We start from the raw sequence: 16,837 nt of genomic DNA, 5'->3' as shown, positions 1-16,837 counted from the left end.
GTTGGTAGGGCATACAACCCAATGGTGGAACGCCCCAGCGTTCAGAAGAGCTTTAAATAGCCGGTGGACGCGGAAGTGGAGCCTTGCGGCGTGCTGTCACTTCCGCGTTCCACGGTGGAACGCATAAGACCTCCCCTACAGGGAGGGAAGCGCACTGCATTACGCGGCCGATGCGTTCCAAGCTGGGACGCAAGCGGCTCGCGGTTCCCGGAGACGTTACAGTGATACACAAATAAGATACATTTTTGTTAATAGTTAAGGTACTTGAATGGATTTTTAAGATTTGTCTTCTGAGTGGTGTCACTTTAAGTTGGTAAGGTAAATTCATCAAATCTGTTGACTGAGTAAATTGTCAGCAGTATATAAATGCCTGTAGTAGTAATATTAATGATAGGAAATCATTGTCTGGTAAATGTTTTTTCAGTTCCTCATTTGTGTTAATAAATTCTTCTCCCACTTTACGGACTATGTGCTAGTGAGACATGATCATGTAAGTCTCTCATTTAAATTTGCCGATCGTGGATGTGGGCGGGCGAGCGGGGAGGAGGTGCGGCTTGTGGAGCCTGGATGCGGCCGGGCGAGTCTGGCAGCGGCGAGCGTGAGGTGGGGAGGAGGTATGGCTCCAGCGTGTGTGGAGCCATGAACAGGGCCAATTTCATTCATCGATTAATCGGAAGCCGATTAATCGAATGAAAAAGTTGACAACTTTTTCAATAGTCGATTAGTTGTTGCAGCCCTAAAATACACGATCGTTCAATGCTGTAATCAGTTCCAAATAAGCAATCATAACCTTTTAGCCTTGTGTTCTTACTAAGCACTGAAGTCATTTTTTCACAGCCATCAATCCGATTTAACCTTTCAGGGCGATTGGTGGCTTAGGAAGTAACTCTAGTTCTTGATAAAGAACACATTAGAAAGCTGATGAGCGTGCATTGTTGGTTTTGGTGAAGAACTCATTTGACTTGTTTTTCGGCTCTTGTTTTGTTTAGGCAAAGCAGTCGGATTGCGGTTTACAGGTCATGGGTACAATCTAACAGTGTCTCAAGGGCATGAAGCCAAACTGAACTGCAGCCTGCTTGGTATGGAGGAGCCAGAGATCCAGTGGTTGAAGGATGGCGTTCCAGTGCAGAGTGCTGACCAGATGTACATTCCAGAGGATGAAGATCATTGGATCAGCTTTCTCAGGTACTGTATCTTGTCCAGGCTAGGCTACAGTTAACAGTGTTTGTAGTATTAATAGGCATGCAGAGACCTGAGCAACTTTACCATATATAGACACTCCTTTATTCACACCAAGATCAGTATGCAGCTGCCCCAAGTTGGCATGCCCAATATATTTTAATGTTCTTGGAGTAGAAAGTCATGTACTGTATCAGAAGCACAGCAATGCAATATATATATATTGGTCCCATTTGGATTTGTGAAAATACCCTTTAGTATTTTTATTTAATTTAAATATAATGCAGTCCTTCAAATTACCTTTGGAAAATAGTTTTAACTGAAATAACCCATGGTTTGCTGCAGAGGGTGGCCATTTTGATGTCTAGATTAATTGACTAATCATCAAATCTTCCCAAAATTAGACTGTCCAATCTTTATGATGTTGACTAATGTCATTGTAATGCTAATCACATGTCCTCAGAGCACTGGCAAATCTACTTATAAACGACCATAAAAAGAAAAAGCAATGTAGAGATGTGGAAGCAAATGTATCTACTAAAAATTCACTGTAGTATTTAGTGCTTCTTCTGACTTATGTTTATTGAAGTTTTATTAGTAAGTAATAAGCAGTTAAGGACCAAGCACATGCCTCATATGTCGGAGTCCATGCCTGCTGGGCATAAACCCATGCACACAGCTGTCAGCTCAACAGCTCCCAATCTGTGTAGCTGGTGTTAGCACTGATTGGTAGAAACAAAGCTTTCAGATGCAGTGTTTGTTTGTTAGTTTGTAAACATACTTTGATACATTTTAGTTAGCTGCTGACATTTTATTTTCACAGGAGTTCTCTCTTCTACCAGTTTATTTTTCCACATCTATGCAATTCAGGAGCGCGTGAGATGTCGCACATGATCCTGCATTACATGTAGTAATGTTAGGTGCTATGCAGTACCATTCTTTTTTCACGGCGCACTTAGCCATCGCATGTTCATTGTATCACACCACATTGCATAGCAACCTATTACCATGCAATGTTGTGCTTTGCGGTTTAAATAAAAGGTGCATGCACTTTTTTCAGTGTGATTTAAGCTGCGGTAGGCAGCCCATTCAAATGAGCTGCCTATCGCAGTGCGTCGCAAGGGCACTCTGCAGAACCTCTGTGATGTCACATCACAGAGGTGTGAATAAGGGCTAAGCAACCAGTAAAGTTCAAAAAAGCCCTAATTTAATATGTGCATAACTTTGCCGTGCTTTGCGCCAGAAACAAAACATCAGTGTCTTGATATATGGGGCACATTGCAAAATAAACTTAGCAGTATATCTGTAACAATCTTAGTTGTTTTTAAAATTTATTGCTGGTCCATTTGGTAAAGGTCTTTTTTCAATGTTTTAGTTAATTTGCGTTTATGATATAGAGAAAATGATTTCACTAATGGAGGACAATAACACCAAAAGAAAGCCATCTTTCCCAATACTTCTGTTCCATAAGGTATTACAAAGTTATTCCTGAAATGTGAAAGTGGCTCTGAAATGTAACTAGTTGAATAGGGTATAATGTCACTTTTGTAGACTAGGTTTTTCATTTGTGACATAGTTCGCCTTTCTTGGTATGTAACAATTTTGGTACATGTTAACTGGTTTGTTACATTGTGTTTGCAGCTTGAAAAATGTTGAACGTCCAGATGCTGGGAAATACTGGTGTGAAGCTGAGGATAAAGGGATTAAAGCTGTGTCCGATAACATCTGGATCACAGTAGAGGGTAGGTCACTCAGCTATTCCCAGCACGGAATAGTTTATAATTCATCTTGTAACCAATGCATTTGTAAATTGTTCCTGCTGTGTATTAACAAATGTTTATAATTGCAATCTTCTATATTTTGATATGGCTTTAGGTGTCCCATATTTCACAGCGGAGCCAAAAGATATGGCTGTTTTACCCAACACTACCTTCACCATTACATGTGCAGCTATTGGACCACCTGAGCCGCTGACCATTTTGTGGTTGGTAGGAGGGTCTACCACTGTGAGGAAAACAGAAAGCTCACCTTCAGTCCTGTTTATGCCAGGTAAGACGTGTGTTGAGCTGTAGATGGAGTTTTTCATTCTGCAGAGTAATGGCTTGAATTATATATATAATTTATATATTTTTTATTACATATACACAGTATATACACTATAGATTCCCTTTTAAATAGACCAACTTACCAAAATGCATCAAGTATCTCACTTACTCTGTTTCTCCTTTCCATAACTGATGTTTTATTTATTTGCAATGTGCTTTTGAACGTGCTAGCTAATATGACTTCTTTAGGAGCAGTCAGTCTCTAGCACAGCCACAGTTCACCCTCATGACATGTCAAAGCCCTTTCTTCTGTCTGTGCTGGTTCAGCTCCTCCACCCTTCACCTTTTACATAGATGTAAATACATAAAATGCACATATAATCTTATTTGAGGATTGCTTTTGAAGTAATAGTCTGGCAATAGGGTCTCTTTAAGAAAAAGTAATTGTGAAAAAGGAACTATCTAATGAATAAGGTCGATGATGGTCCCATTGTTACTCCTGCGCTGCCATTTCTTAGAAAAAAATCTTCCAGCAAAAAGAACCGTCAGAGACTTCTTATGTAACGTGTCATTTGATAAGCCGAGCGAGACCAACCAGTTTTACCTGTGTCTAAGCCTTTCTTCTATTTTTTCTGTAGAAATCCTATCTTTAACTCTCTCAGCTATTGAAAATATATATATATTGTATAAATGTACATGGATGAGCAGAAAGTTAACCTGTTACAAAGAAAGGCAATTCAAGCTGTGCAAGTGATTAAAAAATGCCTAAGCAGACAGGCAATATATCTAGTTAAAGAGGCTTTAAAAATCATAAGAAATGCCCATTCTTTTCTGGTCAAACTTGCTCCCTGTTAAGCAACCAAAATGGAGGCTTGGAGTGGTAAAACGTAGGACAAGCTTAATTTTTACAAAACAGTCGCTCTGTGCATCATACAGCCATGGAACATGTTTTTCATACAGATTTTCACATAGACACACATTAAGTATTTTAAACCCTCCCACTCTGACTTCAAGTATCTACTCAAGGTGCCATTAGCAGTCAGGCAGGTTTTCTTACCTTTCCAGCTGATATGCTTACAGACACAGAGTGGCTGGCAGCATTAGGGGTTCCTACAGTTATGAGACTGTTGAACAAAAATGCCAGATATGGGCCTGTCATCTCCTCTCTAAGAGTCTGAGCTTGGTTGCATTTGCCTGTCTTCCCTCGAATCCTCCACCAAAAGAAACGCTAAAATCTTCTCTACAGCTCTGGAAGATGTACAATTCAGCACACATGAAGAACGTTTTGTTCTCCATTCCAAGTTGAATGAGTTAGATCAGTGCTTGGTGGTGCAGTGTTTTAGAATATGTAGATGGACTCCTCATCTGGCTGTTTGTAATTCAGTAATTATTTTTCAACCTCTTTACCTTTGAGAAACCCTTAAAATAATGTAAGATCTTGGGGAACCCCTGAAATAATTTTCTAACCTAAAGCTCATGATACATTAGTGTGATCAGTGAGTTGTAGATATAACAATTAATATGTAGATGTAACAAACCCAAACATTCATAATATATAAAACAGAACTGCATACTAAATTTCAGAATGACAGTCATATAAAACACTGAATTTGCATCGGTGCTGAGTAGCAAAACTAAGATAGTGCTTTTTGCAAAGCTCACTCTACATTGGTGGTCATTGCAATATTCCAACTTTGCTTTGGTGTTCAGTGCAAAACTCCAAATTTGCATAGGTATTCACTGCCAACATCTAACTTTGCATTGGTGCTGAGGGAACAACCTTACGTTTGCATTTGTGTTCAGTGGCAGTCATACAATGGTAGTTGGCTTATTAGATAAGGCTGGATTGGATTGTGAACTTACCTGACTGGGCAATTTCTCCTCCTTGTGGCCTCTCTTTCGCCATAAAGACTCGTAGGTCCAGACAGGGTTTCCTACAGAAGAGGGGCTCCCACTGTGCATGCAGTCCCATTGCCCAGACAAACAGCCTCCTGGCATTGGCTGCAGAGGGAAAAGTAAAATCGATGTTGGGCTGATATAAATCTTCTGCAAAGGTGGTGGAACCCCTAGGGATCTCTCACAGAATCTTTGTTTAGAACCCCAAGATAGGGTAATGATCCCACATTTATGGGTGCCTGTAGATTGGGCCAGTTGAAAACTAGTGGTTGGACAAATTAGAACCATATTCAGAACTCCAGAAAACTCTTGTTCAAGGGTGAAAAGCTAGCACTGTCCTCTTTTTTTTTCTCTGCTCTCTCTCCCCTTTTTCATTGACCTAGGTCTGTAAAATTGGTAAAACCAGCCTTAGAAGTTAATAGAGTGTTTTATACAGACAGCTTATGCTGATTGCAGTCAGATCATGCTTGTATAAGCTATTGCCCTGTCCTCATCTTTAATCCTTTATTATGTGATATGGATGACAACATTCAACATGTAAAATAGGTGGCCACTGAGAGCTTTACAGCACATAAAAGTAAAGCAAATCTAGGATCAGCTATGGATTTGATCTGAACAGAATGAGCCTTATACATGCATATTACATAGATGTCTGTAATGGCGAGCTAAGACTTGTGCAGCCTTAAAAGTATGTAAGTGGCATTGCAACAGGTTCAGGCAGTAAAGGAATTTCACTAGAATACTCTTAACAGCAAAACAAATGTTATAGCATTAGTAAAGTAACAATGCAGGTTATATGTATTGGTAAGCCAACATTTTGTTAACAAAAACAGTTCAGTGTATAAATGTTGACAGCTTTTAAGAAGGGCCTATATTTGGTGACTTATATTTGGTATTGACTCCAGGCAATAAACACATAGTGAAATAGAAGAATATATAGAGGGGGTAGGTGGACATAGAGGCATCTGAATCTTCTAGTCCATGAGCCTCAAACGTAATAACAAAGGGCCTGTTCACTGTCATTCAGTTTTCAGGGGGTTTAGATTGTGGCCAGTGGGAGCAGAAAATGCCCTGGTGTCAGTTTGATTAAACAAGATCAGTGTGAGTAAGAAATCGGGCCTGAGGTTAGTTTGGGAGGAAAAATGTCCCAGGCAGTCCCCTGTTTTCCTCCTACATAATTCGGCAGCAGATCTGAGTTCATTGACGCTTAGATGATTAAACCAGAGTTAAGTGTCAGTTTGCCTCGGTTAACATTACTATAACTCTATGACTAATTGACAGGTTAGGTTGGCATCAGGGTCTGGTTTGCATTCCTTGTTTTCTTCTGCAACAATAACTCACATTCTCATGGCACAGGGCATTGTGTGTGAGGGCTAAAAAAAAAAAAAAAAAAGCATAGTACAGTTATGCAAAGGGTTTAAAAATATCTGATGTTAGGTTGTGTCTGCAGGCCTATTTCTATAGTCTGTGGCCAGCTTTATAATGGGCTTAGCTGTTATCACCTGGTGATATAGGGTGAGCAAAGGGGCCAATCTGACTCCTGGTATAGTTAAGATTAATAATGATTAAAAAAACAATAATTCGTTTTTTTGTTGTGTTTTTAGGTTTTTGCTTTCAGTTGCCTTGTCAGCTCATGAGTTAGATTGAGCCACACACTGCCCCAAAGGCTGCTAAGGCAACAATGATCAATTATTGGAATATTAAACTCCCATTGGCCAGTCTTCGGTGGCTAGTCTGCACTAGGCAACCTAGTCGGACACCTATCTCCCAGCAGATGTCTAGAAGGCCTGACTGTGCCTTCATCATCCTCCTTACCTCTCCACTATCATTCTCTGATAGTGCTTACTGTGCTCCCCTAAATACAATCTACTTTAGGGAAGATCAAAGCTTGCTGCAGGTTCCCAGCACAGAACATCTCGGAAGGAAAAATTGGTTTGTTTAGAAGCTTTAGACGGCAAGGGAGGTTGCAGTACTGATTTCAGAGTTTGGATCAATCATTTTCTCACTTATAGCTACAGTCTGCCTCTTCCAGCTAGGTCCAGTCTTTGCTGCCTTTTCTGCCACAGAGATCGTGTTCTATGAGTTACAGGACAAGAATGTGCTGCTTGGGAAACTTTGGGTTTGTGGTTATGATCCTGGTGAGGTGACATGAAGTGCAAGAGTTGCAGCAGCAACTCACTTGGAACAGTTAAAAAAAGGTATTAGGCCCCATTCACACCTATGCGTATTGTAATATGCGCGTCTGTCGCGCGACCGCCACGCGTTTTTTTTACCGCGATTCGCGGTAAAAAAAGTTGCGCGACCAATACGCAGCAAAAAACGCTCCGGGACCTTTTCATGCGTGGGCCGTTTTGTAGTGCGTTCGGGACGGGCGGAAATACGGACAGGTGGGAACGATACCATTGACTACAATGCTATTTATTTTTTTGACCGTTTTGTAGATCGTTCATCGAGCGTAGGACGCGCTACAAAACGGTCAGGTGTGAATGGGGCCTTAGTGTTAGTATGACTTTATTTTGCATGTATAAATTGCATTTATGCAGCACTAAAACTATATGAACCCAGCTAACTGTACATTCATAATACCAAATAAATTGTTTGCAATGATTATATAAACCAAATTCAATTATAATAAAAAGTCTAAATAATATACATCTAAATGTGTCAAATCTATGCAAATATCCAATTAATACTGCAAAAGTGCAGTTAATATCAAGTATATACGTGTCATCTGTGTCAGTAAAGACAAATTTAGTGAAACACACAGGACACATCAACTCCTGTGCTGATTCGCCCTTGATATGTGCTTCCACTTCACCCTTCATCGGAGAGGTGCTCACATTTTAAGACAGACCTTCTATATTAAATAAGGTCATGCAAGGCTTTTTCCCAATATTGTGATTATTACATGTCACCACTCCTGATCCTTTTTCAATACTTCACACTCAAGCCACTCACTGGACTATAGAACTTTAACATTTAAAATCATTTTATTAATAACAAAAATAAAAAAGAATAAAGCACTCCCATCTTTCTGTACACTTTACACATGCAAACAGCACTTAGGAGTGCAGAAGCTTATATAGTTAATATTTTGCATATACAGTACTGTGCAAACGTTTTAGGCAGGTGTGACAAATGCTGTAAATTAAAATGCTTTTAAAAAAATATATTTTTATTGTTTATTTTTATCAATTTACAAAATGCAAACAATAAAAATATATATTTGGAAAGCATTTTACTTTAACCCCCGACTTATGTTTTCTGAAAGCAGAGACTGTGGAGAACAAAATGGTGGCAGTTTCAATTTTTATGTCACAAAATTTAAGCCCAAGCGTTAATCAAACCCAAATTTTCAGTAAAGTCAGTGGGCCAAGTGGGGGGCACAAGAGGTGAGGAAACCCTATAGCTAATAGTATTCTGCATTGCTGTATAATGTATTGCTGGAATTTGTAGTCTTCTACAGCTGGTGGTATTCTGCATTGCTATATAATGTATTGCTGGGATTTGTAGTCCTCTGTACAGTGGCGGAACTACCAAGGTCACAGCGCTCGCAGCTGCGACCGGACCCGAACATTCCACCACTTGGAGGGGGCCTGGACAGGAAGAAGGGGATCCTCCATCCTTCATATTGTGCCTGGACCGTGTGTATCACAAAGCTGCACAGCAATAAAACACCATAATGTGCAGTGTGTGAGTACATCACAGACTCCACAGCAATAAAACTCTCAGTAATGTGCAGTGGGGATGACAGACCCCTTTGAATGACAGTAATGTGCCAAATGTTTGGCAGAGGTTCCATTCCTGAACACAAATGTGTCAGAATGAGTTAAAAAAAACTCTGAATCCAGCCCTGGTGCCCAGTACCGTAATAGTGTGTTGGGTGGCATTAAAATGAATGACAATACACTGTGGTTCACGTGTTAAGGTTTGTTGCTGTAAAATACAGTAAAATGTGAGTTTTACCACAGGTTCTCACATGCCAAAGTTGTGAATGGCCCTCAAAAAAACACTGGAATCTGTTAATAAAGTAAGGGGACCTTGTGCTGTTCCCTTGCCTAGGGTCCTATTGGTCTTAATACGGCTGAATCAGAACTGAATCTGCTTGTCAAATGTGAGGCTCCATTCACACATGGTGTTTGCATTTTCTGCGCGGATTCTGCAGGTTTGCGGCTTTTACCATAGCCGTAAAGTGCTGAATCTTCCCACAATATCGAGCTTGGACTTTTTTGCACGATGTGCATTTTCGTACCGCACGGACGTCACTCAAGTGTCAACAACATACATTTCAATGTATAGGCAGGCCTGGAACAGCAGACGGAGGAGTCTGTGGAAGGCCTACATGACAGGGGTTTGGGGAAACAAAAAGGGGTCCTGCTAGGGTTAATTTGTTACTAGCAACAGGGAGGTTATGATGGGACACTTACCTGATTGGTCAGAGGTGTGGAGAGGAGGAGTGGAGGTGGATCCCTGAGGAAAGAAGTTTCCAAATCCAGATGGAGTCAGCAGCGTGGAAGTAGGGTCCCACCCTGCCGCCCTAATTATCTTTTTGTGTGAGGTATTTCCTTTTGTTCGATATTTGCATTGTCCGATTTGCATTTTGTTTTGATGTATTGTTCATGTCACTGGTACCGGGCAGGGTATTAGGGTCCTTGAGGAGCAATCTATGCAGTTGCTGTTTAATTAAGAGCGGGGAGCTGTCTCAGGTATGGCATCCCTTTGTTAACGTGTCGGATCGTTAGTCATCTAGTGTCTGCTTATACTGCTAAGTCCCCGAGGCGGTGTGGTGCGACTGGGGGCCATGGAGGCAGACACTGGTTGGTTTGTTGTGGGGTGGCCTTCAAGGACCTCGGTTCCCGTTGTCAGTTATTTTTGGAAAGGTTTGTTAAATGGTTTTATAATTAATAAATTGGCTGCTGTGGCCACTAAAATCCAATACCAGTGTCGTGTCAATTCGAAGGGGGATTGGTATAGAAGTCTTATGCTGTTTCGTTAATTGACCCTTACAAAATGTAGCCAATACCCTTGTCATGCTTTTTATGTTAACTGCTAATGTGTGAACGGAACCTAACAGCCAGAGTAGTTGTGTTTTGTATTTTATGGTTTGATGGGAGAGCTTTGTTTTATTTTTAGGTATTTGTGGATGTGATCATAATCTTATTAGCACATGTAATAAAACCCATGTGTGTTTTTTTTGGTTTTCATTATTTAGTTACTAGTATAATTTGTACATGAATGCAACCATATGTATTTGTAAGCTTTGTTGGCCTGCGTTCTAACTCCAGCAGTGGTATTCTATAAAAAACTTGCAAGTGGGAGCTGGAAGACTCCAGATCGAGAGGGCTGGCATAAAAAAATGTGTAGTGGTAGTAATGTTCCATAAGCACTGACAGATTAAATCTGAACTCCAGGAAAACTGCTAACTATACAGATGAAATATAGATGGGACCTATTTTACCTACCAATTTGTATTACTGTATTAAGAATTTGTATTAATGTTGATCCGATTTTGAGAATCGGCCAAAATTCGCTCAGTGTGTGCCGCTGTTGGCACCCTTTCGGCTGGCATCCCTCGATCAGCTGATCGGTGAAGCCAGCAGGGAAATCTTCGTACGACCAGAGACCCGGCAGCCAATGAGTTGCTGGCTCTGGTTGTGTATTCTGACAGCGGCCGACGGGCACTCTAATTTTATGATTCAACCCCAATCATTCAAAAAAAGTGCTTTACATATATTTACCTACCAATAATGTTTCTCCACAGGGATTCAACAAAATACGTTCTTCTCTTGTGAAGCTCGCAACTCAAAGGGGGTATCGTCATCAAGGACTGCCATTGTTCATGTCAAAGGTAAGGGGTCCCTATGAATCTGTACAGCTTTATCAAGTGATTTGCTCTGCACATGTCTGATGTACCACAAAACCAAATTTCACCACGGGTTGGCAGAGCAGGGGAGATATGGAAATGCAAGTCCAGTTCCAAGGAATTTTAAGGCTACGCTCACACTAGCCTGCTCACTACAACTCTCAGTTTTTACTACCAGACGGGCTAGTGTGATGTAGCAAAACAAATGGCAAATGCACTCATCAACTTATCACCAGCTTTACAGCAAGGTGCACATGGAAGGGCTTTAAACAATACAACAGCAAAAAGTTTCCCAGCACACTCGCCAGCCAGCAAAATATAAAATTGGGTGCAGGTTGCCAGGAGCCAATTTTATCTTTTGCTACATGTGCTCCAAGATGGAGACTCTCATAGGTTAGAGTTAGGACCGGACTATATAGAGGTGCCTTGGCGAGGTGGTGCGGCATTCACATATTCTGCAGAAGACGTGTATCTAAGACCTCTGTTTCTAACCTTAGCGGTTAGACAAGTTTTTTTGCATGCTGGCTGGTGAGTGTGCTGGGAAACTTTTTGCTAGGCTAGTGTGGTGTGCCACGTGTAGCGGGGGAGATGTGATGCCTCAGAACATTACTCTGCTTACTTTTTTTTTCTTAACCTCATTTGGAGTGTACAAACCGCACACCTAATTCAGGTCCCGGCCAGTTGTGTGGAGTACTGGGGTCTGGAGACCTGTGGTGCAAAGGCGTGAATGGGGCACAGTTGTTTTCTATATGTCCTAATTCATTGTTCTTGCGCAGAAAAATGCAGATCACCACATACAGTGTGAATGTAGCCTAAAGATCAATTTCACACTACCCACCCATCCTAACCTTTGCAAGCCCTCCCAGGTAGTGTTAGTTTACCCGAACCCCTGTCACTTATGTCGAATTGCTTGATCTGCATGTAGATGTAGAGAAATTCTAAGTAAAGGCATGTGAACTAAAAAAGTTTGATTTATATGAATTTTTATCATTACATGTATTCAAACATAACTCTAGCAATTTTATGTTTTTTAGTTATTATTAGAGTGGGCTACAGCTAAAATTTCTGTCAATTTTTTTTAGTGGCCTCACTATGGATATTTTTCTCTACTTCCTCTCCCTGTGATCCCCGTACAAGAAATGGGGGGTGCTGGCATCACTAGGGCAGGAAAATACAAACATTGAATTCTAACCCTTCCCCACTTAAATAAATGTGTTTTTAGTTGTGTCTTCCCATTTATATACATTTTACCTTCACATCCTGTTCTGGCAATAAAAACCATGCTACTTACCCATTACACCCTTTACACTGTATCCAAAATGACATAATAGATTTTGGCTGGAGTTGGGCTTTAGCAACCTGTAGTTATCAGGCTACAATATTTCTCACAACAGTACTCCTTTAAGTACAATTTCTGTCCTCCGATTGCTGAATAGTTCATGTTAATTAGTTGCACAGGGTACTCAAAGGACACAGCTGGGAGCAAAGTTATTTTTGCTGCTTCACACCTACTCCGCTAAAGCTGTTCATAGTACTTCTAGAGTAATGAGAACAATATGTTTTTTGTTGTAGAAAATGTACCAGTTTGTCCTTACATTTCGATAGGGTATAATATGAGCATTCTAGATACAAATGGTACTAGGCAAAGGTCTTAATTTTTTTGCGGTATTGCTGTTGGAAGTAGTGTTATATTACTATTACTGGTTATTATTTAGGTTCCTCTCAGAAGAACTGTGAGATGCTCATTACCACCTTTACACATGTTGCTGCTTGTTTTTCCAGGCTACATTCATTACTTAGTGTCAGTAGAGCCACCATGGAGCACCAGTGAGCATACAAACCATCCATAGGCATGTTCAAGTACACATTGCCATCAGTGTATTTAGGGTCTGTCTATGTCTACTAGTGTGATTACCAGCAATCTTTATACATGTCGCGAGAGTCTATTTAGTGAATTACAGCTATGAAAACACTGTATTTATGTCTTAGTGTGAATGTTCATTGGTGCATGTTGTTCTGTATTGATTAAGGTGGACAGCAGATCTCGATGAACAGGGAAGTATCTGCCTGCCCCTGGATGGGGTGTGGGGCATTGGGATCTAACCTATTTCTTCCAAATATTGACGGCAGCACACAGATGACTTGGTTCTTCCTTTTTCTTTACAAGGAGATTCCCCACAGAACTGAATGAGTTAAAGTAGTAGTTCAGCTTAGCTTGCTCTTGCTTTCTGTCTACTGTGTTCAGGCAGACCATACAGAGTTTTGGAGGGACAGAGAGGCTGAAGGTAAACAGCCTCTGCCGAGTTTTTTATGTTCAGTGAATTTAGTGTAATGAGTGAATTATGTGTTAATTAGAAACAAAAGATTTCATGATCTCCACACTACCTCATACATAGTAAAAAAAAAAAACTCACAAAAACATATAAAATTAAAGGCTTTATACTCTAAAATAAAAAATATATTAAATGTTTCTTTACCCTCTACATGTTGCAGTGTCTACCTTCCTTATACCACGCTCCCTAAGCAGTGTTGCCACCCAAATAATTCACGCTCCAGCGGTGTACTGAATGCTTGCTGATATGCTGATGCACAGCGTGTGTAGTACAATCATTCCAGCTTGGCATCTCCCACAGTCCCAGGAACTGAAAGTGACAGCATAAGAGATCATGGGACAGTTAGTCATCTGTTACTATAATGCCCTTTCCGAGCATTCGTTTGTTAAAGAGAAACTTTCCCCATATCTTCAAAATAACAACAATGAAACCCGTAGAAATGTTTAGTAATGACAATCTACAAACGCATACTTGTAGATAATTGCCGGCTGTTTATTTTTTTGCATACCTTATTTATCTTCCCCAGTCTTCTGACAGTAGCCATTTTAACTAAGAGCAGATTGATATATCTCCCTTTACTTCCTGGGACTCTGGCACATGTGACTAGGACATGTGACCATGCACATCATCTCACGGGAGGAAAATGCCTTTCCCTAAGATCTCATGAGATTACAGATGACATTTTCCAGCAATGCTCTGCTGATGTAAGCTTCTCAGGATCCAATGCTTGGGCACAGTTACATCATCTCTGCCAAAGTCGACCAGGAAGTGGGGGGAAAAATAAATTGTAAGTAAAATAAAAATATGTTTAGCTAATTATTGTAAGATGATTTCATATGAGCATGCAGAGCTGTATGCTGATGTGATTTGTAGTTAAAAGGAGTAAAGGTCCACTTTAACCACTTTAAAAAAGGTCTATGCTTTAACCCCTTTGCTGCCGAGCCCTGCCCTCCACTTTTGACACTTTTTTTTTTTTTCCCACTTACAGCTTTCAGTGTTTATAAAAGACTCCATAAACCAAACTTTTTCTTCTATCTCCATTTCTCTGCATAAAGCTGGCCTTAGCACTTCACTTGCCAATTTCTTTAGTTCAACCCGCAGGCTGAATTGAAGAAATTGATGCGATTCCTCCATCAACACAAACAGAGTGTCGATCGAGGAATCACTGCTGTTTGCATTGTATTCTGACAGGTGCCGCCGCCCCCCATCAGAATACCCAAAAAGAGCGGATAGCTCATTGGCTGCCGGCTCTAATTGCACAGAGATTTTCCCGCCGGCTCCTTCAATCAGCTGATCGAGGAATGCCGGCTGAAAGGGAGCCGACAGCCTCGCACACAAATTTCGGCTAGTTTTTAATGTATCGGCCGAAATTCAGCCAGTGTATGGGCACCTTAATTCTGATTGTGGTCTGTAGTGGAGATGAAGCAGGGATGCCTTCATGATCTCCACACTACCTCATACAGATAAAGTGTATATCAAGGCAAAATGTTTAAATAGATAGGTAGTAAACTGTAATACATGTACATTCCTTAATTTTAACTAATAAAAAATCCAGCAAATACAGAAAAATACCAGTTCATGTCCTGCCCAGTTGTCTGAGCCATTGAATACCCCCCAGTCCTCCTACCCACTACTTAGGGAATAATTATTCTCTAGTTCAAGATAAGAACAAGGAAGGCTAATTGGACTCTTGACATAACAGAGAAAATGTGCACAGGATAGGAGACATATCTGAATTTCTGACAAGACTAACATGTATTTTGTGCACTTATTGAACAATTATAATAAAAGTATTTCTATTGTATATCATGTATAAGTTACTGCAGTGGGTGGCTGTACAGTATTAACCTTTTTTTATGTGGTTTTGATGTTGGTAGCCATCAAGGGATTAAACAGTAGGGAATAAGCAGAGGCCAGAAATAGTAAAATGATTTATGTTATGGCTTAGAGTAAATTTAGCTGTACATTGGTGGCGGTTTTATGCCTTGGAAATGAATTGCTTGTAGATTCAGAGTATACTTCCTTTAATAAGCAGAGCCTTAAGTGGATAACCCCTTCCTGTGTCACTTTTAACACTATATATAGTACAAAAATCTATACTGCTCATTCTTTTGTGCACAATCACTGAGGCTAAAATGGGCTTCCCGATATCAATGAAGATCTTATCTACAGTGAGAGTATTTATTATATTCTGCCTTTCACTGATTGGACCCCACTCTGTTGCTGGCAGACTACAGTCGTCTGATGTCATGAGTTCCCTTCCAGCCAACTGCCAATCTGCATCTAATGGGTGTTAGCCACCAGCAATGGAAATGTACCTTGTGATCTCTAATCTGCTGCTTGCAGTTAATTGGGGTGGGGGGCAACTACCCTTGCACTGCAAGGGTTAACTGCATGTTTTTATGTCTAGGGGATCGGTGTAAAGAACGTTTACCTGATTCCCGCTCCCCCTGGCAGTCAGGGCTTACTTTTATCCCCTACATTCTGACTTTTTTAAACTGTCCTACGTCATCGTCGCTTAAGCTGGTCATACACCAATATAATTTAATTCCAAAATGTTTGTTTTTAACAGCATTTGTTCAATTTTTAAATGGCTGGGGTCTTAGTGATGAGAGAATGTTGCTCTTGTTTTCTTACCTGAATGAATGAGATTCCAACTGTGAATGCGGTTTTCAAAAAATCGTACATATTGTAATGTGCATGCACTAAGCACAAAAGAAACCAGTTTAATACATATGGGATTCCATTCAAGTAGCTGGTCTGGACTAAATTTTAAAGGGCTTTCGAACTAAATTAATGTACTCAATGATGGCAAGATCAAATGCTCTGATGAACGATTCGGAACGGAATTGGATTAGTATGACAGGCAAGGAATTAGTATTTTCAGTATCAGAAGTCAACAGCTGTAGTCATCATACTACCTCAGTATAAGTTTTCTTTATGCAAATCCTTTTTTTGGGGGGGGGGAAATGGAAACTACGGTAGAACACAAATAACTTGGTAAAAGATAAAAGGCACCTAAGACTTGTAAAAACACTTATCAAATTGTTTTGGATGTTGTCCTCAGACATTTGAAGTTATACAGCAGCGATGTGCAGACTTGGTTAACCTAGCTGGGCTGTGTTTTATGGAGAAGGGCAGTGCAGTGGAGAAGGGCTGCAGGGTAGGAATAGATTGTTAGGCTGAGAGCTGGGAAAATAATTTTATAGAAGGAATGCAAGTCTGACAATAGAGGGTTTCCAGCAATGGGTAAGCTGTTTGCTATGCAACTCCATGCTTCAGCTGTGCGCTTATAGCTGAAGACAAAGAGAATCTAGGTCAGGGCTAAAGAAAGTGGGTGAGCCACTGATATGTGCAACCACAAGCACGTGTAGATATCCCCTTGGCAGAGATCTAACAAAGCTGAAAATGTATGATGTCTTTGCTACCAAGTGACCATGGCGCATGAGCTTCCCATGGTGTATTGTACGTGTGTGTGTGTGTGTGTGTGTGTGTGTGTGTGTGTGTGTGTGTGTGTGTGT

General features: G+C 40.5%; 1 protein-coding gene across 1 annotated transcript in view; it reads left to right on the top strand.

The window, feature by feature from the left end:
- The window catches only part of TYRO3 (TYRO3 protein tyrosine kinase), a 157,215-nt gene that overhangs the window by 45,734 nt on the left and 94,644 nt on the right, over window positions 1-16,837 (top strand). Inside the window, exons 2-5 of the mRNA XM_018560067.1 lie at window positions 990-1,185; window positions 2,821-2,921; window positions 3,055-3,228; window positions 10,882-10,968. Coding sequence (XP_018415569.1) covers window positions 990-1,185; window positions 2,821-2,921; window positions 3,055-3,228; window positions 10,882-10,968 — 558 coding nt within the window. The remainder of the gene's footprint in view (window positions 1-989; window positions 1,186-2,820; window positions 2,922-3,054; window positions 3,229-10,881; window positions 10,969-16,837) is intronic.

This window comes from Nanorana parkeri, unplaced genomic scaffold, assembly GCF_000935625.1.
Source record: "Nanorana parkeri isolate BGI_ZX_2015 unplaced genomic scaffold, ASM93562v1 scaffold430, whole genome shotgun sequence".
Lineage (NCBI taxonomy): Eukaryota > Metazoa > Chordata > Amphibia > Anura > Dicroglossidae > Nanorana > Nanorana parkeri.
The sequence above is the reverse complement of the archived record's forward strand: the minus strand, read 5'-3'. Positions and strand labels throughout refer to the sequence as shown.